Here is a 23,557-nt window from a genome sequence, read left to right on the forward strand (position 1 = left end):
TGTTGTTTTGGTTCACAAGTCCTTCAAATCGAATCTCCACACAATGAACATGCAGTCTAGAATTAAATTTGGCTGTGGCTGGAACTGTTACAAGCAATAGAATATCTATGAGTCTTTGAACCTTTTACTCTAGCAATGAGTAGAAATCATGAAACATTCAAAGCTTTTATTACTTTTAGCCTGAAAGTGTAAGGTGGTGTGAGTGATCCATTCATGCTGGGTACTTGCAGCACTCATACCACCCAACTCTCTCCCAACCACCAATGGCGACTGAATGTACTAGGAAATTATCATCGAATTGACCTACAACTGAGCTTCAGTAGTTGTAAGCTGTAACATGGGAAGCCTTAATGGCTAATGGAGTTGGGAAGATTGCATAATCTCCAAACAAGCCACATCTTTATCTCCCTCAACCACATGGAGGTGCTTGTCTCTTCATTGATTAATATACATACATGGGACATGAGAGCTGCTTTTAATTCTTTTTAACAACTACAAGGACCAGAGAGAACTCTCTTTAAGAACAACGTCCTCCTTGGGGATCTTTTAAATCTTCACTGGTTTGAGGGATCTTGAGTCGTCCTTCCAAGTCAGCCATCGTTCATCATCACAAGTGGAGTAGAGGAAGAAGGTGAAGGGAGCAAGATGAGGAGCCACAACAGAGGGTTGGGACTGTTTCTCACCATATCATCCCTGCTTTTCTCTTCCATCGCCAATGCTCAGACAGATTTGAAACTGGTTCCTGCCATTATCACTTTTGGTGATTCTGTAGTTGACGTGGGTAACAACAACTACCTTCCCACCATCTTGAAGGCGGACTTCCCTCCTTATGGGAGGGATTTCGTTAATCACTCCCCAACTGGAAGATTCTGCAACGGCAAGCTGGCCACAGACCTCACAGGCAAGCGGAGAACTTGAATATTCACTTGAAGATTTCTATCACGACTGTCAGTCACTAGGAAAAGTAATTATTTTCGAGATTTTGATTTTGTTCTTTGTTTAACTTTTGCAGCTGAGACTCTGGGATTCACCACCTTCCCTCTTCCCTATCTGAGTCCCGAGGCCTCTGGCAACAACCTTCTCATAGGAGCCAACTTTGCTTCAGCAGGATCTGGTTACTATGACAAAACAGCCATATTTTATGTAGGTGGTCTCTTTTTCCTCTCCTAGTTTCTACAGAAAGCTTGCAAGTAAATTGCTTTATCTGGAGTGCAAGACTTGACGTCTTCTGTACCTGCAGCATGCAATTCCATTGACTCAACAAGTGGAGTATTTCAAGGAATATCAGTCTAAACTGGCAGAAGTAGCTGGAAGTGCCAAATCTTCGAAGATCATATCGGAAGCCCTGTACATTGTGAGCGCTGGAAGCAGTGATTTTGTGCAGAATTACTACATCAACCCAATCCTTAATAAATTTTATTCTGTTGATGAGTTCTCTGATATACTCATCCAGAGCTTCTCAAGCTTTGTCGAGGTACTCCTTTCTCTTTCTTCGTTGATTTTTTAAGTGGCTTCTGACCATTTAAGCGAACAACTTCGGTGCTGAAAATAGTCTAGTTCTGTGGCTGATAATAGGAGCTCTATGGGCTAGGAGCCAGAAGGATTGGAGCAACATCCCTCCCACCACTTGGGTGCTTGCCAGCCACCATCACTCTTTTTGGTTTTGGGAGCAATGAGTGTGTTTCAAACCTTAACAGTGATGCACAGTCGTTCAACAGGAAAATAAACTCTGCTACCAACCAGCTACAGAAGCAGCTTTCTGGACTGAAGATAGTGGTTTTTGACATCTACACGCCTTTATATGATCTAGTCAAGAATCCTCCCAAATATGGTAATTGCATATACTGCTCTTTTCTAATCGTTTCTTTGACAGATGAATATAGATCAAATGTCAACAGAACTCGTGAACACTAAAAAAAACTTCTAGAAGATAAAAAGTCTTCATCATTTCTACTGTTGAATCGTTACAGGTTTTGCCGAAGCTCGCAAGGGTTGTTGCGGAACAGGGACTGTGGAGACATCGGTTCTGTGCAATCCAAAGTCTCCTGGTACATGCAGAAACGCCACCCAGTATGTGTTCTGGGACAGTGTTCACCCTTCTCAAGCTGCCAATCAGGTCCTAGCCGATGCCCTCCTCCTTCAAGGCATCAATCTCATTTCCTAGATCTCCATTACCTAGTGCGGCATATTTGTATCCCCAAGGAAGAAATAATCCTGAAGCGGGAGTGTTAATGTACTTTGTTTGCCTCTTTCTTTTCTGCTTTCCATATCAAACCGCAAAGTGTATGTGAAATTAGTGGGAAATAATGTAAACGCATAGTTGATCGTGTATGAAAGATAGATGTTGGTTTCCCAACGTTTGATGAATTGAGAATCAAATTAGTGTCTGTTCAAGGGGAACGAGAAGGGGTGTATGAGGGTCGGACCCTCGGTCATCTCCCAAGCTACCTCCCTCCCTCTAACAATGGCGAGGGAGGTAAGCAGACAGTTTGGAAAAATTGAAAAAAAATTAAAAATAAGAATGTTACGGCGTCTTTCTTTACAAAGTACACAGACAATTCATCCCTTTGTCGGCAGTGTTCCACTAACATTTTCGAGGTTCGATATCTTTGATTGCTCCTTAATCCTCAGGCTGGTACGATGGGAAACAAGCAAAGGAGACAGGCAACTACACAAGGGAGAAAAGTAGCCCAAATCAATGCAGCACAAAATGCGATTCAATAGATTCATTGACGAAGAGAATAAATAGTAAACAGACAACTTTGAAGCAAATGGATAAGACTGTCTCATGTTTACCACTCTCATACTGTGCTGAAAACCCCAAATTCATCCTTAAAAAATTACATTCCGATAGCCATTACCACCTTTTTTTTTTTTTTTGTTAGCATAAAGAATGTTAAAGTCCCTAAAAGTAAGCTCATCTGGTTGGTGTTTAAAATCTTTTTTCACCTAGAACTGAAAATGTTTGTGCTCTCTCTACAGAGAATATTCATTAGAGGTTTTATGTGAAGTTTTTTTCACCCTCAAACAAAATTGATTCAGCACTAAAAATTTATCCCAATAAAATAAATTTTGGACTTTTATGCAACTGATGCGATACTTCATTTGGAATGTTGAATCCCTGCTTTGGTGAGATTCAACCCTAAAACCTCACACTAGAAACTTCCCCATGTAACAGACCAAACTCTCTAAAATTCTTGCACAAAACAGCTGGGAAACACAAAGTCAAATGCCTAAAGCCCCTTACCTTTTGTAATCAAACCATGCATGAAGCAGCCAAGACAATAAATGGGCCTGGATTGGTGTTTTTCACCTCCTACTAGAGATGAATCATATTACAGATAACATTTAAAACCCTTCAACAAGTAAACAATTCACAGTGGTTTTAGAACTTGATGGGTATATTGGCCTTACGTGAACGTTCCAAACAGATAAAGCATAACAGATCAACAAGTAACTTCCTCCGAATTTCAAGTCCTGTGACGCCCATTCCCGGCCTTGAGTTTAATAATTAGAAAGATTCCATGCGGAGCACTATCGTTACTGATTGCTTTCAGGAATTGTTGTTGTGCATCCAGTGACCGTTCAGAATCAACCAAAACAAAGGGCTCTCCAATCCGACACATCATGAAATTCCTGTCTTTCCCTGTTACGCAGTTTTTAAAAACTAGACTTCGCCGCCACTGGAAAGTTGCAGGTGACGGAAGACGGGAAACCACCCAACAACAGCAACACGACCACTAGCAATAAAATGAACGAATGAGGCGTCAACTGATCAATGAGCCATCCCCGAATAAACTATTTGCCTGTTGCATCATTCCCCATATTTTTTTTTTTTCAAAAGAAAAGAATAAAGCGGAAGTAGGCAGAAGCAAATGCATATCCAGTGAAGGAGAGCGGAAAGAACAGGCCAGTCTGGATCAAAGAGGGATGACTTAACATAAAAAAAAAAAAAGGCTACCTAAATTCTCATGGCAACTGGAGTACAATTTGACATCCATTTAATGCTCATCATGCTCTTCTCCAGAATTCCACCCCTCAAGAAATGACCCACCATTACATATATGTACCTGGTGATGGTATCATCAGTTTCCCTACTCCGTTCCAAACTCCCAGTCCAGCTGAGTGTCACTAGAGGAAGTGTGGCATGGAATTCCGGTCATAAACCTCGATGGACTTCATGGCAACGACCTGGAGAAGAGGAGGGAAGTAACGCAGCAGCTGCATGAGGCCTGTGAGAACTGGGGCTTCTTTCAGGTAATCTTCAGAGTAAATGACTGGGCAGTTTTCTTTTATGTTCTTTTATTTTATTTTTATTTTTTGAAGACAAGGAATATTTCCTGTTATGATGTATCTTCAAAAGAATGTTCCTTTAGTTGACCATGTCATATTAATTCTTCGATTCCTGATTTTGCAGGCTTTCAATCATGGAATCGACGAGGACTTAATAGAGAAGTTCAAAAGATTAGTAACTTGCATTATGAGGAACAAATGAAGCCATGCGTCAGATATGGCAAAGGGAGTCTTACAAGAGAACCAAACTTCAGTCAATTCCTGTGCAGCAGACAGGGAGAGTAGTTTCTTTGTCCATCACCAGCCAAAATCCAACATAGATCAATTCACACACCTCACAGATGATTTGCGGTAACTGTCATAAAATCCTACTTAAAACACGAGTTCATAGCAATAGAATCGACTGAGAAATTGTTACCTGTCATCTGCAGCAACACAATAGAAGAGTATGTGAAGCAGGTGACCAAATTGGCTGAGACACTACTGGAAGTCATGTCAGAAAATCTGGGGTTGGAGAAAGACTACTTGAGGAAACAATTTGCAGGAGAGGAAGGAGAGCCTTGCATTGGTACCAAAGTTGTCAAGTACCCTGAGTGTCCAAAGCCAGAGCTGGTGAAAGGTCTTCATGAACACACTGATGCTGGTGGTATAATATTCTTACTGCAAGATGATCACGTCCCAGGACTCTCAGTTCCTTAAAGATGGGCAATGGGTTGACATACCTCCAAGCTCCTTTTCAAGTGACAAAAGTACAATTTTTGTCAACACAGGTGATTAACTGGAGGTGATGAGCAATGGGTGCTACAAGAGCGCTTTGCATCGTGTGCTTGCTACCAAGGCAGGTAGCAAGGCTCTCTATTGTTACCTTCTACAACCCTGCAGCCAATGCCCTAATTTTCCCAGCTCCTCAAACTCTTATATCCTCAACATTGCCGTTTCCAAGATTACCTTAACCTATATGCCACTGCAAAGTTCTCACCTAAGGGCCCCAGGTTCCAGCAAATGAAGAAGAAGATGCTTCTTACTGAATCCACTATCATCATCAGTAACCACAGTTTTATGAGTTAATGAAGAGATCCAAGTGAGGTTGAAAGATATTGAAATGTTTGATTGTGTTTGCTGCATCTTTAGGTTACTAGAGTGTTCATATACATCACCTCTCGTTTCTTGAATCTTCATCTGTTCCATACACATCTACCAAACTTCAGGCTATGTATGAGTAGTGTTAAAGTGAATAAATTGGCCAACCGATGATGATACATGATTAGACTAATGTGATCATGGTCATTCTACCATTGAAACAACAACCCAGTTTCCAGATAAAGCAGTAGCCAACCATTCAAAGTTGATGATCTCATGAAGCTAAAAGAGCAAAGAATTAGCCCACATTGGACAGCTGATACAAGTTATAATCGACAATAAGCACGAGTAAGCTCGTAGAAGAAAAGAAGATCATGCACTAGTAAATGGGTTCAGACCTGCTCAAATGTGCTGGGATCTCATTCAGCTCACAAATCAGTGCATGCTGTTCTAGAGACACGCACTTGACGGAAGATCCAGTCTCCAAGTAGTTCAACAGCTATTATGGACTCTTGCAGCAATAAAAATACCAAAGTTACGATATTTACAGGAATCGTGAAACGGACAACAACTACCAATCCTGCCATGCGAGGTTAACACATCAAAGAGCAATAGAAAATAAAAGCTAAATCCAACTTCAGAAGAATGAGAATCGATGAACCCAATTTATGGCTAAAAACTACATTACAGGTTATTCAGTTTTGACAATATAGATTTTGTTATGAAGGCATCTGTTTTCTCAGCTACTTTTGCGAGCAGGAGTTTATTCGAATTGATGGAAGGGTCACGTTTTCCAACTAAAGACAACAAGCAGTTACTGCATTTTAACGATCTAGAGATTCTATCGGTCATTTCGTCAAGCACATAATCGACCGAACCCTGGGTCAAATAGATATTCTGAAACAAAAGTAAACAAAGCTTCCGTTCATACCAATTCATCTGAAATCAGACCTTCGGTGGCTGTGAAAACAAAAATAACGCTTGACCTCTTTTGTATTGAAATTTGAAAAGAAGTCTCTGGCTTCTACGTCTTGTCGTCTCATCTGTGAACAGCTCTGAAAACAATTTTACCTCCTCTCTAGCTCTTCGTCAGAAACTGCGATCCATTTCCCCATTTTTTTTAAGAGCGTCTTATTTTTGGTCTTCCGGTCAACTTTCTACTCTTTTTTAATTTTCAAGATGGTGAGTACAAGTTAAAACGCTATGAAATTAATGATTCTGCGAGACACATTGGTTTACGATCTCACTCTAGATATGTTTCCCGTCAAGCCTAATCTCTTTGTGAGCGTGATAAAATATAAACATCTGAAAATAATCCGAGATTCTATTGGTAAGCTAGATAGATAATCATACTATTCCCACTGAACAACAAATCCAATATCTAAAAGACTCCAAGAGAAATTTCATCTACCAAAGTTCTACTCAAGAAACTGTTAGAATTTGTTACATCTTCGCAAGTAAAGTTTTTCCAATATAATACATTGACGGGCTAAGACTCTTGCTAGTAGAGCTACTTTCAAGTTGATCAAGTGGGGTTACTTCAACCTTGATCTCTATAAGGAGTCCAGATTAATTTGCTCACATCAACATCTGGACCTCCTCTGCCAGCAGCTTTCAGGTGGCGATCCAGAATCTTAGGGTCCGCACAGATTGCATGTTGCCCTTTTCTATACTGGATCAGTTCTAGAGTCTGAAGGGTGCTCAAGATATCATCAGCTTTTATGGCTGTCATATCACTAAGTTCCTGCACCAAAGTAAAAGAAGTAGCTCCAGATCAAAGTCTACAATGAGATGCAAATAACTGCGTTTGAAAGAAGAAAATCAAATAAACAATTTGGATCAATAGTGCTCCTGGCCTTTCATGGAACATGAAAAGGAGGGACAGCACACCCATTTCCTTATGCAAGACTTGAACTCAAACTAGAAGACCCTTTCACGTGGCCATTGAGCCAGAGGTTCTATAATTAAAAAAAAAAAAAAAACACTTAAATTGACTTCAAAAGAAAACTTTGATTCAGTAATGTGATCCAGTAGACAAGAGGTCCTTGACTCCAGTTTTGCACTTACTGAATCATGGTTAGTCCTAACTTCATGTTTTTTAAATATTCTCTTTAAGATCCAAAAGCTAATTCAAACAGTTACAGACTATAGTAGCACACTAAATCTTTACTTCTTTTTTATTTTTCTACTGAATGGCACAGAGTCTAGTTTTCAACTATGATACAAGCCTTACAAGGGGTGCTAGTCTGATTTTGCCTTCAATGAATTTTAAATATGTGATATTGACATGCTAAGGAGTTATTACAATTTTGCAATAACATAATCTCTTGCCTTCATTCAAAAAGCTCATCATTTACCAGAGATCTTCCAACAACAACTTCCTCTACTTGAAAGTTATTAATTAATAATAATAAATAAATATTTTTTTACAATATGCCTATGTTCAACCGCATATTTTAGAAATAACATTATCACTTATGTCAAGTTTTAAGTTGCTCTAGGGGGGTCAATTTTCTGGATAATGTTGAAACTTATATAGGATAGATTTATCACCAACTTTTTTTTTTTCCTTTTTTTGGGTGAGAAAGTGGATCATCACTTTTAACATAGGATCACCAACTTCTATGGCACAAATAGGATTATAAAATTGAATTTAATTACTACTTTCCTTTTTTCTTTTTTTCTGGAAATGCCTATCAGCTTTATCCAATACTCTAATCGTCTAAACTACTTCTTAGGTGTCTGTAGTTCACTGTAGTGTTTGCTCATCCAAGGTTCAAGAATCTGACAGAGAAGATTATGGATTTATCAGGAAACCAAGAATCAACCCAAAATAACTTTGTCTGCCCTTCAATAAATACATGAACAGAAATATAAACAAAGATTTAATGTTCTCATGTAAGCTAATTTTGACAGAAGCTAGCCTTAATACCTTGATAGAGATGTTGCTTTTGTGTTTTTTCAAGATGTCAAGAAGAACCCTAGTCCAGTACCCTCTGTAGCTCAATAGTCCAAGATCAGACAACGGTCGCTCTGGAGTTCCCACTTTGCCCTCTTTCTTTGATAGTTCATAGGCTGCCTTAGAATAGGGCAATATGTAAAACGAGTGCCAACTCAACAAAATTAACAGAAAAACTTCTGTCAAGATGCATGCATGCCTTAAATTACCAATTTAACTAATAATACAGATACCAAATTTACCCACTAGTCACTATCAAACTGGTTGAAAAAAGCATATAATCCATATAAACAATTAATTGAGTAACAAAGGTTAACTAATAATACAGATACCAAATTTACCTACTAGTCATTATCAAACTGGTTGGAAAAACATATAATCCATATAAACAATTAATTGAATAACAAAGGTAGTTGCATATTGTATGCAAATAATAAGAGGTTATTATTTTTAGCTAAGTGATTAATTCTATTAAGATTGAGACAAATTCCATTCCAAAATGACTCGCCACTTAGGATGCCTATTGCTCAAACTTATAAACCAACAATTTTTCTTAACATCTATCTAAGTGGGATTATTCATCCTATACTCTCCCTCACATCTAATCTCACACACGGACCTAAGACATAAGCAACACAAATGGGATACAAACTCAACGGGACACAAACTGGGCCCATTATGCACATGTCCTGCTTTGATACTATGTAAAAGTGAAAAGAAACTGAGAAGTGCAGCAATCACAGGATGAGGAAACTGTCCACCTAATTTTATTCCAACAACTGAATTAGAGCAAATCATGCCCTATTAACTTATGGACATCATCTCAAAGATAAAAGGCTAAGATACCCTCAAGTTACATTGAAAAATAAGTCAAATTAAGTTAAGTGACAAAACTACACCCTCAGTAGAGCAGCATAAAATATAAAAGAACTGAATGAAAAATGTCACAATAGGGTCACTCTCTCTACAATCTCAAAGATCAATTTATGTTTCAAATGCCAGCCAGGAAACCTTTTCTAATTATAAGAAATCCAGTCATTAGCTCAGCTGATCCATTAACTTCATATAGTACTTAAGGAAAAGACAGAGACCAAAAGGTGAAGCACTTACAAAATGCAATCAGGAACTTCCCATATCCCTTCCTTTGGTAAGGAGGAAGAGTGAGAATGCAAGCCAAATTGTAAGACTCCTCTGAATGTTTTTCCTACATCATCCGTTAAAACAAGGATCAAGGAAATGAATATAAATTTCTCTTCATCTATGTAAATCAGAAGAGAAATAAAAGGAAGTCATGTTAAACATTCTGGAAAAGTATAGCTAAAAAAATAAATGAAGACATAAGATCTGAACCAATTCTAATCTTCATCATACGCTCTAAAAAGGGCAGAGAATGGTAGCACATGGAGGCTCTGTAGGATAGAAATGATTTATAAAGCCCTTTACAGAAACATCATTTGGAAGACACGAACACCTCAATTCAAGCAGGTTGAACTCAACTCAGAGGCATACGTCATCAAATTTATCCTGAAAATCCAAGTTACTACAGAACCAAACGACACAGGAGGAAGAGATTCTACCAATAAATTTAGGCGTATAGGCTTGTATCACTCTAGGCAGTTTGTTTTTTTTTTTTTTAATTTTAATCTGATTTTGGACCCAAAGAGTGAGAATGCTTGCTTAGCCTTGAAATTATAACTTTAGGTAAGTAATTTTCTTTTTTCTAATGTTACCTCAAGGTAAATAACAAGAAAGGCTTTTAAGATTTCAGAGTGAAGGTGGTGGCAGTACAGCTACAGCACATACAACCAGTAAATTCCAATAATCTAACCAACTGATGCAGTTACACAAAGAAAGGAGGAACTAGGGGTATGGAAGAGTACTCAATGAACAAAAGGTTGACGCCACCAAGGTCAAGAGGGTAAATTAAAAATGATAACTCTCTGCATCCAAAGACACAAACCTATGAAAATCACTATTTTTGAGTACCTATCAAACAAAAAAAAAAAAAACCATTTCTTGAACAAAAAAATGATTTTATTAAGAGCAAACGACTTTGGGGGAATAATTCTTTCTCTACTTCTTTCTCATATTATAGCCAAAATTGTTAAATTACAAAACTAGTCTTCAAGAAAAACCTAAATGACGTGTAAATTGAATTTTCTAAGTGAGCTGCGCAATAAAGGGAAAGCAAGTACAAACAGAGAACAGGTAAAGATGGCTGTGCTTTAAATGATACAATTACAGAACTTACTAGAAGAAATGGTTTACCTTGGAAAAATACCCAACCATGTGGCACCCTCGATCATCACATTCACAGAGTATGTAAAACAGAAATAGGTCGACATCATAGTAAAGTGTCTTGTGATCAAGAAACAATTTTGCCAGATAGCAAAGGTTCTGCCCATACACCTTGTTTTTCTTGCCATCAACCTGTTAAATAATGTCAATGCTCAGAGAAATAAAGCAAGTACTTTGCCGATGCAATGGTGTAATCAATACATATTCAGTAAAATAATGTACAAAGGAGAAAGAGAAAAATCACAATGGTCACAAAAGTACTTGGATTACTAACAGACAATTAGCCAGATGATGACGAAACAGTAAGCATGAAAATTCTGCCAAACATCTTCCACTAAAAGGAAATGACTAGTAAAAAATCCGCAGTAACAGAGACCCAGCATTTGGAGAAAGGGAACTCACACCTACCACTTTGAACTAATTCATTTATGCACAAACCATAATAACCATAAATTGGCTCAAGTTACTTGCCTCAAACATTGACAATGTACTGCTACGGTAGATTTCATCACCAGGGGGGTGCTTTAGATCACATTTTCTCTGTACACAAAGGTCATGCAAAGAGTACCAACCATTAACAAAATAATCAAACCCACAAGGACGAAAAGTTATGCAGTACTTCTGGGCACAAATCATGGAATGCCACTAGCACACTTGGACAAATAGCTATAAGATGAACAGACAACTGCCCGAAACTGACTGAGAGCATCACCAACTCCTATTGAAGACAAGGAAAAAAATTTGTGCTTACCATATGCCTTTGAAGCTGTTCTTTTCGCTTCATGAAATTAAGGCAGAATTCGCAGAAGTAGAGCTTTGGAGTACCATTGTATTCTGGTGGAAACGGTGAAAAGTACCATGTGTCGATCTCGTATCTTCCAAGTTCAATGGTTGCTATATTCTTAACCTTTGTAAATTCCTCATGTTCCCTTAAGCTGGCAGCATCAAGCTCCTCATGGCCTGGCTATTGGACAAGGTTACGAAGTTGAAACAGATACAATTGGTAAATATATTTGCATGGGAGAGATAAGCAATAATTTGCATGAAGTGCCAAGGAATTATCCACCAAGAACTATTTTAGGATCATTATCCTTTAATACTCAAGGGGGGTAAAGCTTATTGATTACATTAAGTTCAGGCAACACAACTCGTCATGGTACATAAGTAATCTCTAGATGCAGGGACCATTCTTCTCCTTCATATCAGAAGTATCCAGAATCAAAACTCAAATGGCAACATCTTTATTCAAATCAGCATTACCTAAAACTTCCAAGCAGAAAGGAAGCTGAATAAGAGTGAATTTTATCATATAAGATACTAATTAAAATGCAGATTCTCAGTCATACATTTACTCTCAGTTCTAGGCATAAACCACTTCAAACTGCATATTTATTCATATCAACTTCTGCAACAACATGGAGCAACTCCAGTGTCCCTTGCGGCTTCTAAGGATGATGATTCTTCAGTTACTTGAATTAATGATATAAGGACATACAAACTTCTCAACAAAAATAAAAAATTACAATTAAAAATTTAAGTCTTAGGAATAGTTACAGAAAAAAGGTACAATTTGGTTTTTATCAGTATAGGAAAAGGTTGTGGATATCATAACATCAAGCTTACCTCCACATGAGTCTCATCAATTTTACGCTTCTGATGACGTGTCATTTTCAAGCTTGTAGCCTGAAAATACCATGTGTAAGAAACTTCTCCCAAGCTGTGAATTTAAAACTAAAGTGACAATAACAAATATCTAACGAAATCATCTATTTTTGTATGGACAGAAATTAGACTTTAAGAACGGAAGTTATAGATTAAGAACCTTGTCCTCCACTTTTTCATCCACATCTGTCTCCACAGAGTCGAGGTCAAGTTGATCAAGCTTGACCCACTCATCAAGCCTTCTGTTAACTGCAAGAGGTAATGCACCCATAAGTAACAATTGTATGTAACTCTGAAAAAAATAAAAACAACAGACAAGATAAAAAAAATAACATCATCAAGCTTCTTAACTTAAAAAATCCACTACATGCAAATTATGCTTCTAATTGAAATTGAAACTTCCATGTCACCAGTGCTGGAGTTAAATGACATTACTCTTATCAATTTCTACAAACATATGAAACAAAGGAAAAAATAATAAGTGAATATATATAGAAGTCCCAGCATCAGCCATCAGATATAACTAAAAGTCAGTAAGTCACAATTAAGTGTTCGGATGTGAGGAGAAATAAATTGGAACTGCGATTATTGTTCAATTCACTGACTTCACTAACTTGACTTTCTTTGGTGAAAGACCTTTTCATTCTCTGCAGACAATTCCCAACTTACAAGCTTCTCAAGGCGAACTCTCACTTTTTTCCCCGCTATGCTGGGTTCGGCTACATGAATGTGGGAAGGGATTCCGCCCAAGGAGAATAACCCAAAATCAGTCAGAGAAAAAAAAAAGCTCATTTTTCTCAGAGCAACTTTGGAATTGTGCCAGAAGTCACAGGCAAAACCAAAGGTTTCGTGAAACACCGATTCTCGAAACTTCAGAGCCCCACCAATAAATTCCAAGAAAACACAGGTATCCAACTTTTTACAAAAATGCATCGTGCAAATGATTTTTTAATCATAAGTAGCCATCCTAAACCTAACCCTAGCCATACAAATGCTCCAAACAGGCAGTAACTTACACTCAGTGTAATGAACGTAGTACTCGTACTCATTATTTCCGTCGCAGGTCAGTTTCCGGCGCTCGATGACTTTGACAGGGTGGAACTTGCTATCGCGCCAACGACACATCACGCGCGTTCCAACTTCCAACGGCAGCAACCCAGATTTTGGATTCTCGGGGAGCGTCCCGCCGAAGTCGCCGTCAGCCATGAGCGTGTCTTCAGTCGAAGAGTTGCCGTTGGAGATCGGAGTTCCGCCATTCTCAGCCCTCGATGCTTCCATCGAACTCGTATCCAGCCGAAACAGACGCAGAATGCTTACTACAGGGAAATGAAGTGTTACCTTTATATGATTAGGGCCACGGGGATGTAGCTCAGATGGTAGAGCGCTCGCTTAGCATGCGAGAGGCACGGGGATCGATACCCCGCATCTCCAAATAGTGTTTTATTTTTCTGTTTTTTAATTCGGACGATGGAATTGACTTATCTGAGATGACGTAGCGTTACGAGCGACCAATTATAGGGCCCTTCCATGTACACCATATGCTGCGTAAGATATACCGACACGATTATCTAACTGTTCCAACCGTTTAGTCATACAAATATAGGAAGCTTTACTATGTTGTTTTTCAATGGTGGTTCGTAGCTACGCCAGCTGCAGTTCAAAGAGTTCTTGGGAAATTGAAAAATGTTCAAAGAGTCTCGTTTCCAGTTGCATGAAATACCGAATACTGAAGACAGCCTGCCAATGCGTATGATTTACAATAGACGCATTTCGCAGCCAGAGAAACCAAGCACATAAGAGGGTCTCTAGCTTCCTCCGAACAAGTTAATTGATTATTATCCCATTCTCTACCAAATATTTAATACATTGCCGGCAACTTTAGAACATAAGAATTACCGGGCAAGAAAATTAAAAATCAGTAGCGAATTTTTGCTTCAAGCCCTAGTTCAGCTGCTTCATAAACTCGTCACGTACATTCCCAATTACATATCTTGTTAGTCCTTGTTTGCACCTTCCACCTGTAGTAATAAAATTCCCCATCATTACTTGAGACAAAACCAGTATAAAGAAACTCAACTCTGAGAGATGGCTGAAGTTTTGGACCGGGACTCTGCTTTCCTTCTAGTAATAAACTGTCTCTATTCTTATAAGTTAATTAGAATCTACGAGTACATCAGATTCTTGAGTAGAAAGGTTTATCTGCTCTTGGACATGATAGGTATACCTGAGATTGATTTCCTTGCTGAACACCCGTCCTTAAGAAATTCAGAACAATTGAAGATAATTCAACTTGATGAGAAGTGTACCCATGGTTGGCCCCTTCGATGATATGGAGTTTGTGGTTAGGTATGAGCTTTGCAAACTCTAAAGCAGCACTTACTGGAATAATTTCATCTTCTGAACCATGAACAGTCAAGACCCTGCACTCCACAGTGATGAGATCAAGGAACCAGAAAGTAAGCACACAAAAACATCCTTCATATAGAGAGAGTGTACAGAATGGCAAACAGCTTCTAAAAAGCAAGACCCCGTATAATGCAAACCCCATGGCCACGAGCTACTAAATAATATAGGGAGCCACCAATTAAGAACCCTAAAAGAAAATGTATGTTATGAACCTGCATTCGTTGTTGATTGAAAGGGATGCTGCACGCATATCTGTAGTTAACCGATCCATGAGACTTTCTTCGGTCACACGGAACTCAACTTCTCCTGCATAATGGTGTTTCATTAATCAATGTGATAAAATTTCATAATGACAAACTGTTCGTAGAGTAATACACAAACAGTAAAAACTAGACATGTAGCCTTTTGAAGTATGTTCAGAAACCAAAAATGAAAGAGCAGGAAGCATAAATAAACAAACTAAAGCGACAAGGATACTGTTATAAAAAAAATTTAAATAAACTATAATATACAAATATGAAAGTACAAAATCAACAATGATTCAATCAGTACAAAGATTTCAGCATAGTTTTTTTTTTTTTGTTGTTGATTTCTCGGGCCTTCTCATAATGTTTACAAAGACTTTAGAAGAAGGAAGAACGAGGAGAAGGAATAAGCCCTAACTCATGGCGGAGAGAAAGAGAGAGAGAGAGAGAGAGAGAGAACGAATCAAGAAGAGAGAATGAAGAGAAGTTGCATCTCTTACTATAAAAAATACACCTAAAGTCTAAAAACACCCCTAAAGGCTCTATTTATAGTTGAAGAGTAATGTTTACAATGCCAATAATGCCCTTAGAGCTACACCTCTTACACTAAAAAATACATAAGAGGACATCCACCAGCTTATATAATTACAAAGTCATATCACCTCTTTAAGAGAGTTGTCCCATTTACAACTTTTGCAATTATGTCAAATGTAGGTGTCATTTTAACACTCCCCCTCAGCCGGTGTAAATACATCATAAATCCCCAACTTTATATAAGTATTATGAAGAGTTGTTGTTGATACAGCTTTGGTAAATATATTTGCAAGTTGATTATTTGAAGGAATGTATTGTAAGTTGATCTCTCCTACTGGTAATTTTTCCCTTATAAAGTGACAGTCAACTTTAATATGCTTAGTCCTTTCATCAAAGACGGGGTTTGTGACAATATGAATTGTTGTTTGATTGTCACAATAAAGTTGCATAAGATGTTTAGATAAAAAAACTCAATTCCGATAATAGAGATTTTAGCCATATCATTTCACTTACAACATGAGCTACAACAAGTTATTTTGCTTTTGCGCTGGAATAAACCACCACACTTTATGTTTTGCTTTGCCAAGTGACCAAGTTGCCACCAATTATGGTACAATAACCAGAAGTAGATTTTCGGTCATCAGGATAACTAGCCCAGTCTATGTCTAAAAAACCCTCTATCTTAACATATCCATGGTTCTTATATAATGAACCTTGTCCAAGATTTTTCTTGAGATATCTCAAAATTCTTTCCAAAGTCTGCCAATGTAATATCTAGGGTCATACATAAATTGACTGACAATACTTACTGAAAAAAAATAAAAATCGGCCATGTTACAATATGGTATATTAATTTGCCAACCAACCTACCTCATCATCCAATATCTACCTCATCTTCTTCTTCAGTATGCAACTTAACATTTCGGTTCATCAGAGAATCAAGAGGCTTGCAACCTAGCGTTCTTGTCTCTTTCAATAGATCCAATACACATTTCCTGTTGAAGAACAGATATGGAAGAGTCTTACATAGACTCTCACATTAAAAAATTTTATAGAGCCAAAATTATTATGGCATGAGGTCTTACAGAAGAGTTTCAGTTAAAAAGTGTTTTAGTTATGTTAGTCTTTTATTTATTTTCAATTGTTTAATTATGCTAGGACTTAGCTTTAAGTGTTAGACTTGGGTGTAATCTACTAATTTCTTCTACTATAAATAGGGGCTCGTGTACTCAGATTACAACAAGTTAGTGAAGTTTTTCTCCTTTCCAAAAATCAACATTTCCGTTGTGATAAAATGATGTCATTTTTCATTGTAAAACTTCAACGCCAAAAAATTATTTTAACAAGCCCAAATACTTAGTTTGAAAAACTTTGCTAAGTTCATTTTTAGTTTTCTGAATTTTAATCTTGTCACTTCCAGTCAAAATAGTGTCATCCACTTAAACTTTCATAAGAACTATACCAAAACTTGTGTTTTTAACAAATATTGAGTGATCAGTTTAACACCTCTTGTATGTTAAACCAAGGATAACTTTGCTAAATTTTTCAAACCATGCTTGAGGGGATTACTTTAAACCATAGATAAACTTTCAAAGTTTGCATACTTTCTCCCCCTCAACCATAGAACCCAGTGGTTAGAACATGTAAGCCTCTTCGTGAGTTCGTCATAGAGAAACACATTCTTAATTGAAAAGTTAGAGGAACCTCTTCCTTGAGAGACCTGGCTGATTTCTTGTGTTTTTGGTTCTTTGGTTGGAATAAAATACATAGCAGCACATATATCATCAAAGGATGGTTTGGCATAGAACTTAGACTTTGAGGTTCTGCCACATTAAGATAAGGTTTCATATTAGCCAAACATATTCTCCCAAAAAGTTATTCTTGTTGCTTTTCTCGGATAGCAGTGTCAGTGGAATAAAGTTGAACCTACTCAAAAATTATGTTAAGGAATAGTCCCACATGGATTAGTGAGTACGAAGATCTTGAGTTTATAAGTTGGGAAAGAGGTTTCCTACGTTAGCTAGTCATTTTGGAATAGGGCCTTGGACCCAATTTAACATTCATTCATGTTTTAACCTTGCTTGGTGGTGTACATGACCTGAAAAATACCATAAAGTCTTTGGAGGCTATCAGTAGTGGACTATAACTTAGCACAAATGTCCCAAATAATTTTTTTCGTATCAAAATGAACCACATTGTTAGCCACACTTTCATCCATGTTGTTAATCAGTCAATTAATCACCAATATATCTTCTTTTAACCATCTTTTACAGTTGCACCTTCTTCATTAATTGTTGTGTGGAGGTTTAATAAGGTAATCAGCCAAATCTCATAAGAAATCTTTTGACAGATTGAGCCCAAGAAAAGTAGTTTAATACATCATTAAGTGGAATTGTAGTTATTTTAGAATTTCGTTTCCAAATTCCAAAGAAGGCTGATCTGAAATTCCTTCCATGGTAACAAATAAGGTATCGACTTAAACAAGAAATTAATAGAGAGAATACAAAGAAACTCCCTTGGCATGATTCAATCAAGTAGAATAGGAACAAAAAAAAAAAGGAAAGTAGAATCTCACTAGATGATCTTAGAATGCCCTATTTTGCATGCTAGAAAAAAAAAGGAAAATTTTGCATGCTTTCTTCTTGCAATTCGAGTTTAGGAGCAAAAGAAAAGACTTTCCCTTTTTCTTTTAAAAGAATCAAGATGTATAAGAGGTGCCTCTGAGAGTTACTATTTCTAAATTAAAAAAGACAAGGAAACCCATGCTAGGACAAACATATAAAAAGGATGACTTGAAATTAGGGTTTTAAGGGCAAAAAGAATATGGATTCCAACCACTTAGTGAAACCTTAAGGCTGTTAAAGCAAAGAGAATTAATCTGTTGATTTCATAAAAACGACTGAAGGAAGATCTTCTAAGAACTTGGCTTTTCCAAGTACAACAATGTATGCAACAATGATACTCACGTGCACAAGAAGTATGAATGGAGTTTGAACAAAAATCAAGGAAAGGCTGATCAACTTATATAAAAAACTCAATCTTCAATATTTCAAGAAGAATAAAAACTTCTCTTTAAATAGGAGTAATGCCAGACACACTCAATTCTTCATGATCAGCCAGCAACACCTTCTAATGAGCCTTCCTTCAGCCAAAGAAAAAAAAATTGAGCAGCTTGAAGCAAAGTCCCTACTCCCTAGAATACCTATTCTGATACCATGTTTATTTCGAGGGCCTTTTCATAATGTTTACAAAGGCTTTAGAGAAGAAGGAAAAGGAAGAAGCCCTAACTTGTACAAGGGAGAGAGAGAGAGAGAGAGAGAGAGAGAGAGAGAGAGAGAGAGAGAGAGAGAGAGAGAGAGAGAGAGGATGAACCAAGAATGAAGAATGTAGAGAAGAGGGAAAGAGCTGAATGCTCTACCTATGCCCCCAAGGGCTATATCTATAGTTAAAGAGTGATGTTTACAATGCCGAAAAAGCCCTTACGCTACACCTCTTAAAAGAAAAAAGATATCAGCGGATATCCACAACTTGTATAATTACAAAGTCATGCCATCTCTTTAGGAGAGTGGGCGTCATTTTAACATTTTTTATTTTTTATTTTTCTTTATTTTTCATTTTTGGGGAATCAGCCTACCTATGCAATTTAGAATAATTGAACCTGTCAGGGTCTAAGCCAGGACAGAGAGTTAGGAAGCAATTGAAACAAATCAGACCTAACCAACCATTTGAGTTTACCGACTACTTATAACTGCATGGGACATCAGGTCCCCAACTGTGCACATGTAACTGGTATAAGTTCCACTTATAACATAGAACGATTGAGATAGTTCTATCCTGACAGGGTGTAAGCTAACCAAACTGATAGCAGTATGATAATGTACACAATCTTTACATAGTTTGGACAATGGTGTAAGCTAACCAAACTGATAGCAGTATGATAATGTACACAATCTTTACATAGTTTGGACAATGGTGTAAGCTAACCAAACTGATAGCAGTATGATAATGTACACAATCTTTACATAGTTTGGACAATGGTGTAAGCTAACCAAACTGATAGCAGTATGATAATGTACACAATCTTTACATAGTTTGGACAATTCCAGGAGAGATTCAGTACTATTAAATTTAAATGCTTCATAATAAAGGAAACTACTCATTCATATGCTTTGTGTCAGATAAGCATTACCTGTTTTGTCCTTTACATCAATAAATCCGTCATTCTTGATTCTCTGCATAAAATCTTTACCCAGCCGATCTTCAATGCCGCCATCAAGAGCAAAACGACCGGACATGTTTACAACTGTATGGATATCATTATATACTGAAGCATAAAGCAAAACTACATTTCCTCCTGCAACAGAAGTGTTTATCAAAACTGTAATCAACAAATTCTCAATTGTAATGAACTCTTTCAGTGCACATTGTTCTTTACCTTTGTGAGCCAAATTCACTTAAATTGCCTCACAAGATGTAAACTGACCTCACCTTTACTGTGCCCAGCGATAGCACTTATTTCACGTTTCTGTCCAGAAAAATGTAGGACCACAGCATGTAGGTCATCAGCTTCACGTCGATAATTACCATACTGAAATGAGCCTTCACTTTCCCTGAAAGGAAAAAATTATCAGAAGTAACATATCCTTGGGAGAGAAATATATAGAAAACAATAGGTCCAAGGTTCTCGTCAAAGTGAAATAACAGAATGATGCCAACAGTTGAGAAAAGACACAAACCAGCAGCACATATGTCAAATCTGAAATCAACATATAATAAAGTGAGAACAAAAGAGGGAGGAGAAGGGGTTTGTCCCTTTCTTGGGGGGAATTTTCTGTACTTGGGAAAAATTCGCCCTAAACCTCTTTTATTGCACTTAAGTGACAACAAAACTAAAACATCTTTTTTTTATTTTGAAAGCTCAAGTAAATACCCTTATACAGAAAAGAGATTAAACCACTGATAAGTGGTATGTCCAAATTACCCCTAAATACTCGACATCATGAAATATGACTGAATTGGGGGTAATAAATTTTTAATACAAAAGCAAATTTTTCTCATAGTTTTGAAAGAAAAATATCATCTCAAAGCCCTATTCAAAACCATCATTCCCTAAAGGTACATTGATATAGAAATATTACCAGTTAGGATTCACTGAGTTCAAAAAAAAAAAATGGCAGTTTTGCAACCTCAGATAATAGCAGAACTCTGCAGAAGTGCTTTATTATGAATGTTTAGAACAGGCTTGTTCTTAAGAGTGTGCTTGGCTCCTAGTAAATTCAACCAAAAAGCATTAAAACAAACTACATTTGCCGTTGAGAGAGATAAGAGAAATGGAAAGAAATAAAAAGTAGAAGGAAACCAGGAAACTCGTGGAAGGCAGAATGAATCAAAGTTCTAATTGTCATAACACAAAGATAACGGTCCTCTCTTGGACCAACAAGATCATGCTTATCAAGCACCAGCTCCTACACAACAAATCCTACCTAACCTTATGGTAAAGCTAATGATTTTGAAAGACACGAGTTTGAAACTCTGACACATAACAAATTCCACTCTTTCTTTTTTTCTGAAAATGAAATTCTACTCATAACTAAACAATATGATAATTTGTTAAAAGAGAACAAAATGCAAGAACTTTAACTAGAGAGGAAGGAAAAGAAACAAGAAAACAAATTTGAGGACTAAGATCCACAAAAAAATTACATTCTTAAGAATTGATTCTTAGAGTACTATTTTACAAAATCACAAATTACTAATCTTACTACACTCTTGGCTAATACGTACAAATTCTTCTTTTTATTTAGATGCAACATTGAAAAATGTAAGGATTCTCACAAGGTTTTTTTAGTCCAGAATGTTATATTACTAAGGATCACAAACCCAATTTCATAAAAAAAAAAAAAAAAAAGGATCACAATGCAGCAAAAGTCTTATCTAGAGACTCTATCTTCAAAAATACTTAAAAGGGCAATCAACTCAATAATTACAATGTGATTGGTAAAAAAAAATAATTCATTGGACATATACAGAGTCCTGTGTAGGTAGCTGCGGAATGACATGTCCAAGGCAACAAGTTTTCAAGGTCTACACAAGAATAGTCCTAAGAAATGACAAAACTTATCCAACGGGAAACTTGACAGACTGCATTTACTATCCTTCTAGAGTTAACTCACCCATTTCCAGCAAAGTCGAAATGGAAGACGCTAATACCTTCACTTGTTAAAGCATTGGCCAGGTTCAATATTATTTGATGGTCCTGGAGGTAGACATTGTGGTGCATCAAGAACAATTCATATGCAAAAATATCAAACATCTCTTGTAAAAAGGACAACATTGCATACAATGGATGGAGAGAATCAATCAAAATAAAGCAAAACTCTAAATAACACAGGACAGTCTTAATCAAATCAAAAAGTACATAGCTCAAGAAGATATTTACGAAATTTCTATTTGAATCAACAAAAATTCAACAACCTAATTAGCTATTTGAAAGTCTGTGAAACCTATCTCAGCGTGCACCAAGCTCCAAAGATTTGTTTGAAAAGTTCCCTTTTCCATTATTTTCTCATCGAATAACAGAGTTTCCGTGAATCTTTCACAAAATAAAGGTCGAGCAGTGATCAGTTTCAAGACTCTTCCTTAAGCTCCGAAAGAAGCTACTCCATTGCACACACTGGTTCATGTTTTTTTATCACAGTTAGTTTTGAGGCAACAAGAGTGAAGCGAGGCATTTTTTATATATCGTGCCACAAAATTTTTAAAAAATTCTCTTTCTGAACTTGCAAGTTTTTTTTCTAGAAATATTTATGTGACCAATAGACACCGTAATTGTAAATGATTTAACTTCAATTATGGATTATCGATCTAATATCATTCAAGGTTTTTACCTTCCTTGTACGAGAAAAAAAAAAAAAAGGAGATCGGGAGGAGAGAGAGAACATTGCCTGTAACACTGTACGACTTGGTAACGCCTTCAGGTAAACGAGGATAAACCTTTTACAATAAAACAGGGATTACATGCATCACACACTAGAAGCAATTATGCACTCTTCGGCATCGTCAATAAACGATAATGGTTAAAATGCCAACTAACGAGAAGAAATTCAGATGCAAGTGGCTTGTGAGTTTTGACCACCTTGGAGGCACGAAAACCATGACACAGAATTACAAGCTCCTTAGAACCAGCATCACGTAAAACTCCGATTAGCTTCTCACCATGATTGTTCGTAATAGCAAGCTTCTTTGGTTCCATTCCTGGTAAAAACAAACAAACGGGCAGGCTATAGTTCATGCGAAGGTCGAATCACAAATCCGGGAAAATTTGGGAGAAAAAATAAGAAAAGCTATAAAAATTATTACCGAGAAGTTGTGCTTGCTGGAGTGCAAGTGAGTATGTCGTTCTTTTGCGGCTAGTCCAGCGCCGGGAGTCCGCGGAAGTGACCTGTGATTCTGCTGTGTGAAATAGTTTGATCTTCGTAAGGGAATTAGTTAGAAGCTTCGGCGTCGGGTACGGTACCAAGAAGTGGGGAAGACATCCGATTGCGCTTGACGACATTTTCTCTCTTCAGACTCCTGCGGTGTAACCAAGCCGACAAACCTATGCCCTATGGGTACGAGCCTATGGATTTTTTTTAATTTAAGTTATAATGAATGATTAAATATAACTTAATTTTTTTTATGCTGGATTGGTCCCAAGTAGGGATGGGTACGGGTCGGGTCAGGTAAAGCTTACCAAAATCCGAACCCGAACCCATAAAAAACTTCAAATCATCAAACCCAGCTTTTGCACATTCACGCGTCTTCTTCTTCCTTAGTCTCTAAGTCTGCGCTTTAACGCGAACAAAAAGAGAACCAGAAGCTGGAAATGCGAGTCAAGGCTGCAATGAGCATTGCAAAAGGGAGAGAAGCTGGGCCAATTTCTTCATCCGATGTTAATTTCCACCACTTTTGGATTATCAAGGAGCAGACGAGTAAAATGATCTCTTTTACTGAGAGAACCCAGTCGTCAGCTTCCACCATTATTGGTTAATCGTAGACCAGAAGAGTAAAAGGATTTAGTTTACAGAGAGAAAAGTAGTAA

At 37.3% G+C, this 23,557-nt stretch overlaps 3 protein-coding genes, 1 non-coding gene and 1 pseudogene across 4 annotated transcripts; 3 read left to right on the forward strand and 2 right to left on the reverse strand.

The window, feature by feature from the left end:
- The first annotated feature begins 541 nt into the window (after positions 1–541).
- On the forward strand, positions 542–2,336 carry LOC137949516 (GDSL esterase/lipase APG-like). The gene is made up of 5 exons (XM_068795578.1): positions 542–901; positions 1,013–1,143; positions 1,241–1,474; positions 1,576–1,831; positions 1,971–2,336. The coding sequence occupies exons 1-5, from the start codon at positions 646–648 to the stop codon at positions 2,162–2,164; spliced, it is 1,071 nt and encodes a 356-aa protein (XP_068651679.1). The 5' UTR covers positions 542–645; the 3' UTR covers positions 2,165–2,336.
- Positions 2,337–2,464: 128 nt separating this feature from the next.
- On the forward strand, positions 2,465–5,361 carry LOC137950223 (1-aminocyclopropane-1-carboxylate oxidase 1-like; annotated as a pseudogene).
- A 1,316-nt stretch (positions 5,362–6,677) lies between these two features.
- On the reverse strand, positions 6,678–13,606 carry LOC137950432 (putative MYST-like histone acetyltransferase 1). The gene is made up of 9 exons (XM_068796888.1): positions 13,309–13,606; positions 12,453–12,541; positions 12,254–12,313; positions 11,382–11,594; positions 11,102–11,170; positions 10,601–10,762; positions 9,443–9,536; positions 8,306–8,448; positions 6,678–7,117 (listed from the first exon to the last, which is right to left on the reverse strand). Exons 1-9 carry the CDS (start codon positions 13,568–13,570, stop codon positions 6,914–6,916), a joined length of 1,296 nt encoding a protein of 431 aa, XP_068652989.1. The 5' UTR covers positions 13,571–13,606; the 3' UTR covers positions 6,678–6,913.
- Positions 13,607–13,650: 44 nt separating this feature from the next.
- Positions 13,651–13,723, forward strand: TRNAA-AGC (transfer RNA alanine (anticodon AGC)). The gene has a single exon. It is a non-coding gene; the product is annotated as a tRNA-Ala (tRNA).
- Positions 13,724–14,018: 295 nt separating this feature from the next.
- On the reverse strand, positions 14,019–23,038 carry LOC137950644 (putative uncharacterized protein YDL057W). Its single transcript, XM_068797218.1, has 8 exons — positions 22,837–23,038; positions 22,613–22,731; positions 21,651–21,733; positions 19,966–20,087; positions 19,667–19,831; positions 14,911–15,004; positions 14,517–14,712; positions 14,019–14,310 (listed from the first exon to the last, which is right to left on the reverse strand). The coding sequence occupies exons 1-8, from the start codon at positions 23,030–23,032 to the stop codon at positions 14,287–14,289; spliced, it is 999 nt and encodes a 332-aa protein (XP_068653319.1). The 5' UTR covers positions 23,033–23,038; the 3' UTR covers positions 14,019–14,286.
- Between the last annotated feature and the right edge of the window lie 519 nt (positions 23,039–23,557).

Source organism: Aristolochia californica, unplaced genomic scaffold, assembly GCF_029961685.1.
Source record: "Aristolochia californica isolate CCGP_79_NKW_82.1479 unplaced genomic scaffold, dmAriCali1.0.hap1 SCAF_14, whole genome shotgun sequence".
NCBI classification, from domain to species: Eukaryota; Viridiplantae; Streptophyta; class Magnoliopsida; order Piperales; family Aristolochiaceae; genus Aristolochia; species Aristolochia californica.

Coding starts and splice junctions, on each gene's coding strand:
- LOC137950432 (XM_068796888.1), bottom strand. CDS start 13,570: ATGGAAGCATCGAGGGCTGAGAATGGCGGAACTCCGATCTCCAACGGC. Junction 10,763..11,101: donor GTACATTGTCAATGTTTGAG/GCAAGTAACTTG, acceptor ATTATTTAACAG/GTTGATGGCAAGAAAAACAA. Junction 9,537..10,600: donor TGGTTGGGTATTTTTCCAAG/GTAAACCATTTC, acceptor CGGATGATGTAG/GAAAAACATTCAGAGGAGTC.
- LOC137950644 (XM_068797218.1), bottom strand. CDS start 23,032: ATGTCGTCAAGCGCAATCGGATGTCTTCCCCACTTCTTGGTACCGTAC. Junction 22,732..22,836: donor CCAGCAAGCACAACTTCTCG/GTAATAATTTTT, acceptor TGTTTTTACCAG/GAATGGAACCAAAGAAGCTT. Junction 14,311..14,516: donor AGCAAGGAAATCAATCTCAG/GTATACCTATCA, acceptor TTATTACTACAG/GTGGAAGGTGCAAACAAGGA.
- LOC137949516 (XM_068795578.1), top strand. CDS start 646: ATGAGGAGCCACAACAGAGGGTTGGGACTGTTTCTCACCATATCATCC. Junction 902..1,012: donor GCTGGCCACAGACCTCACAG/GCAAGCGGAGAA, acceptor TAACTTTTGCAG/CTGAGACTCTGGGATTCACC. Junction 1,832..1,970: donor CAAGAATCCTCCCAAATATG/GTAATTGCATAT, acceptor GAATCGTTACAG/GTTTTGCCGAAGCTCGCAAG.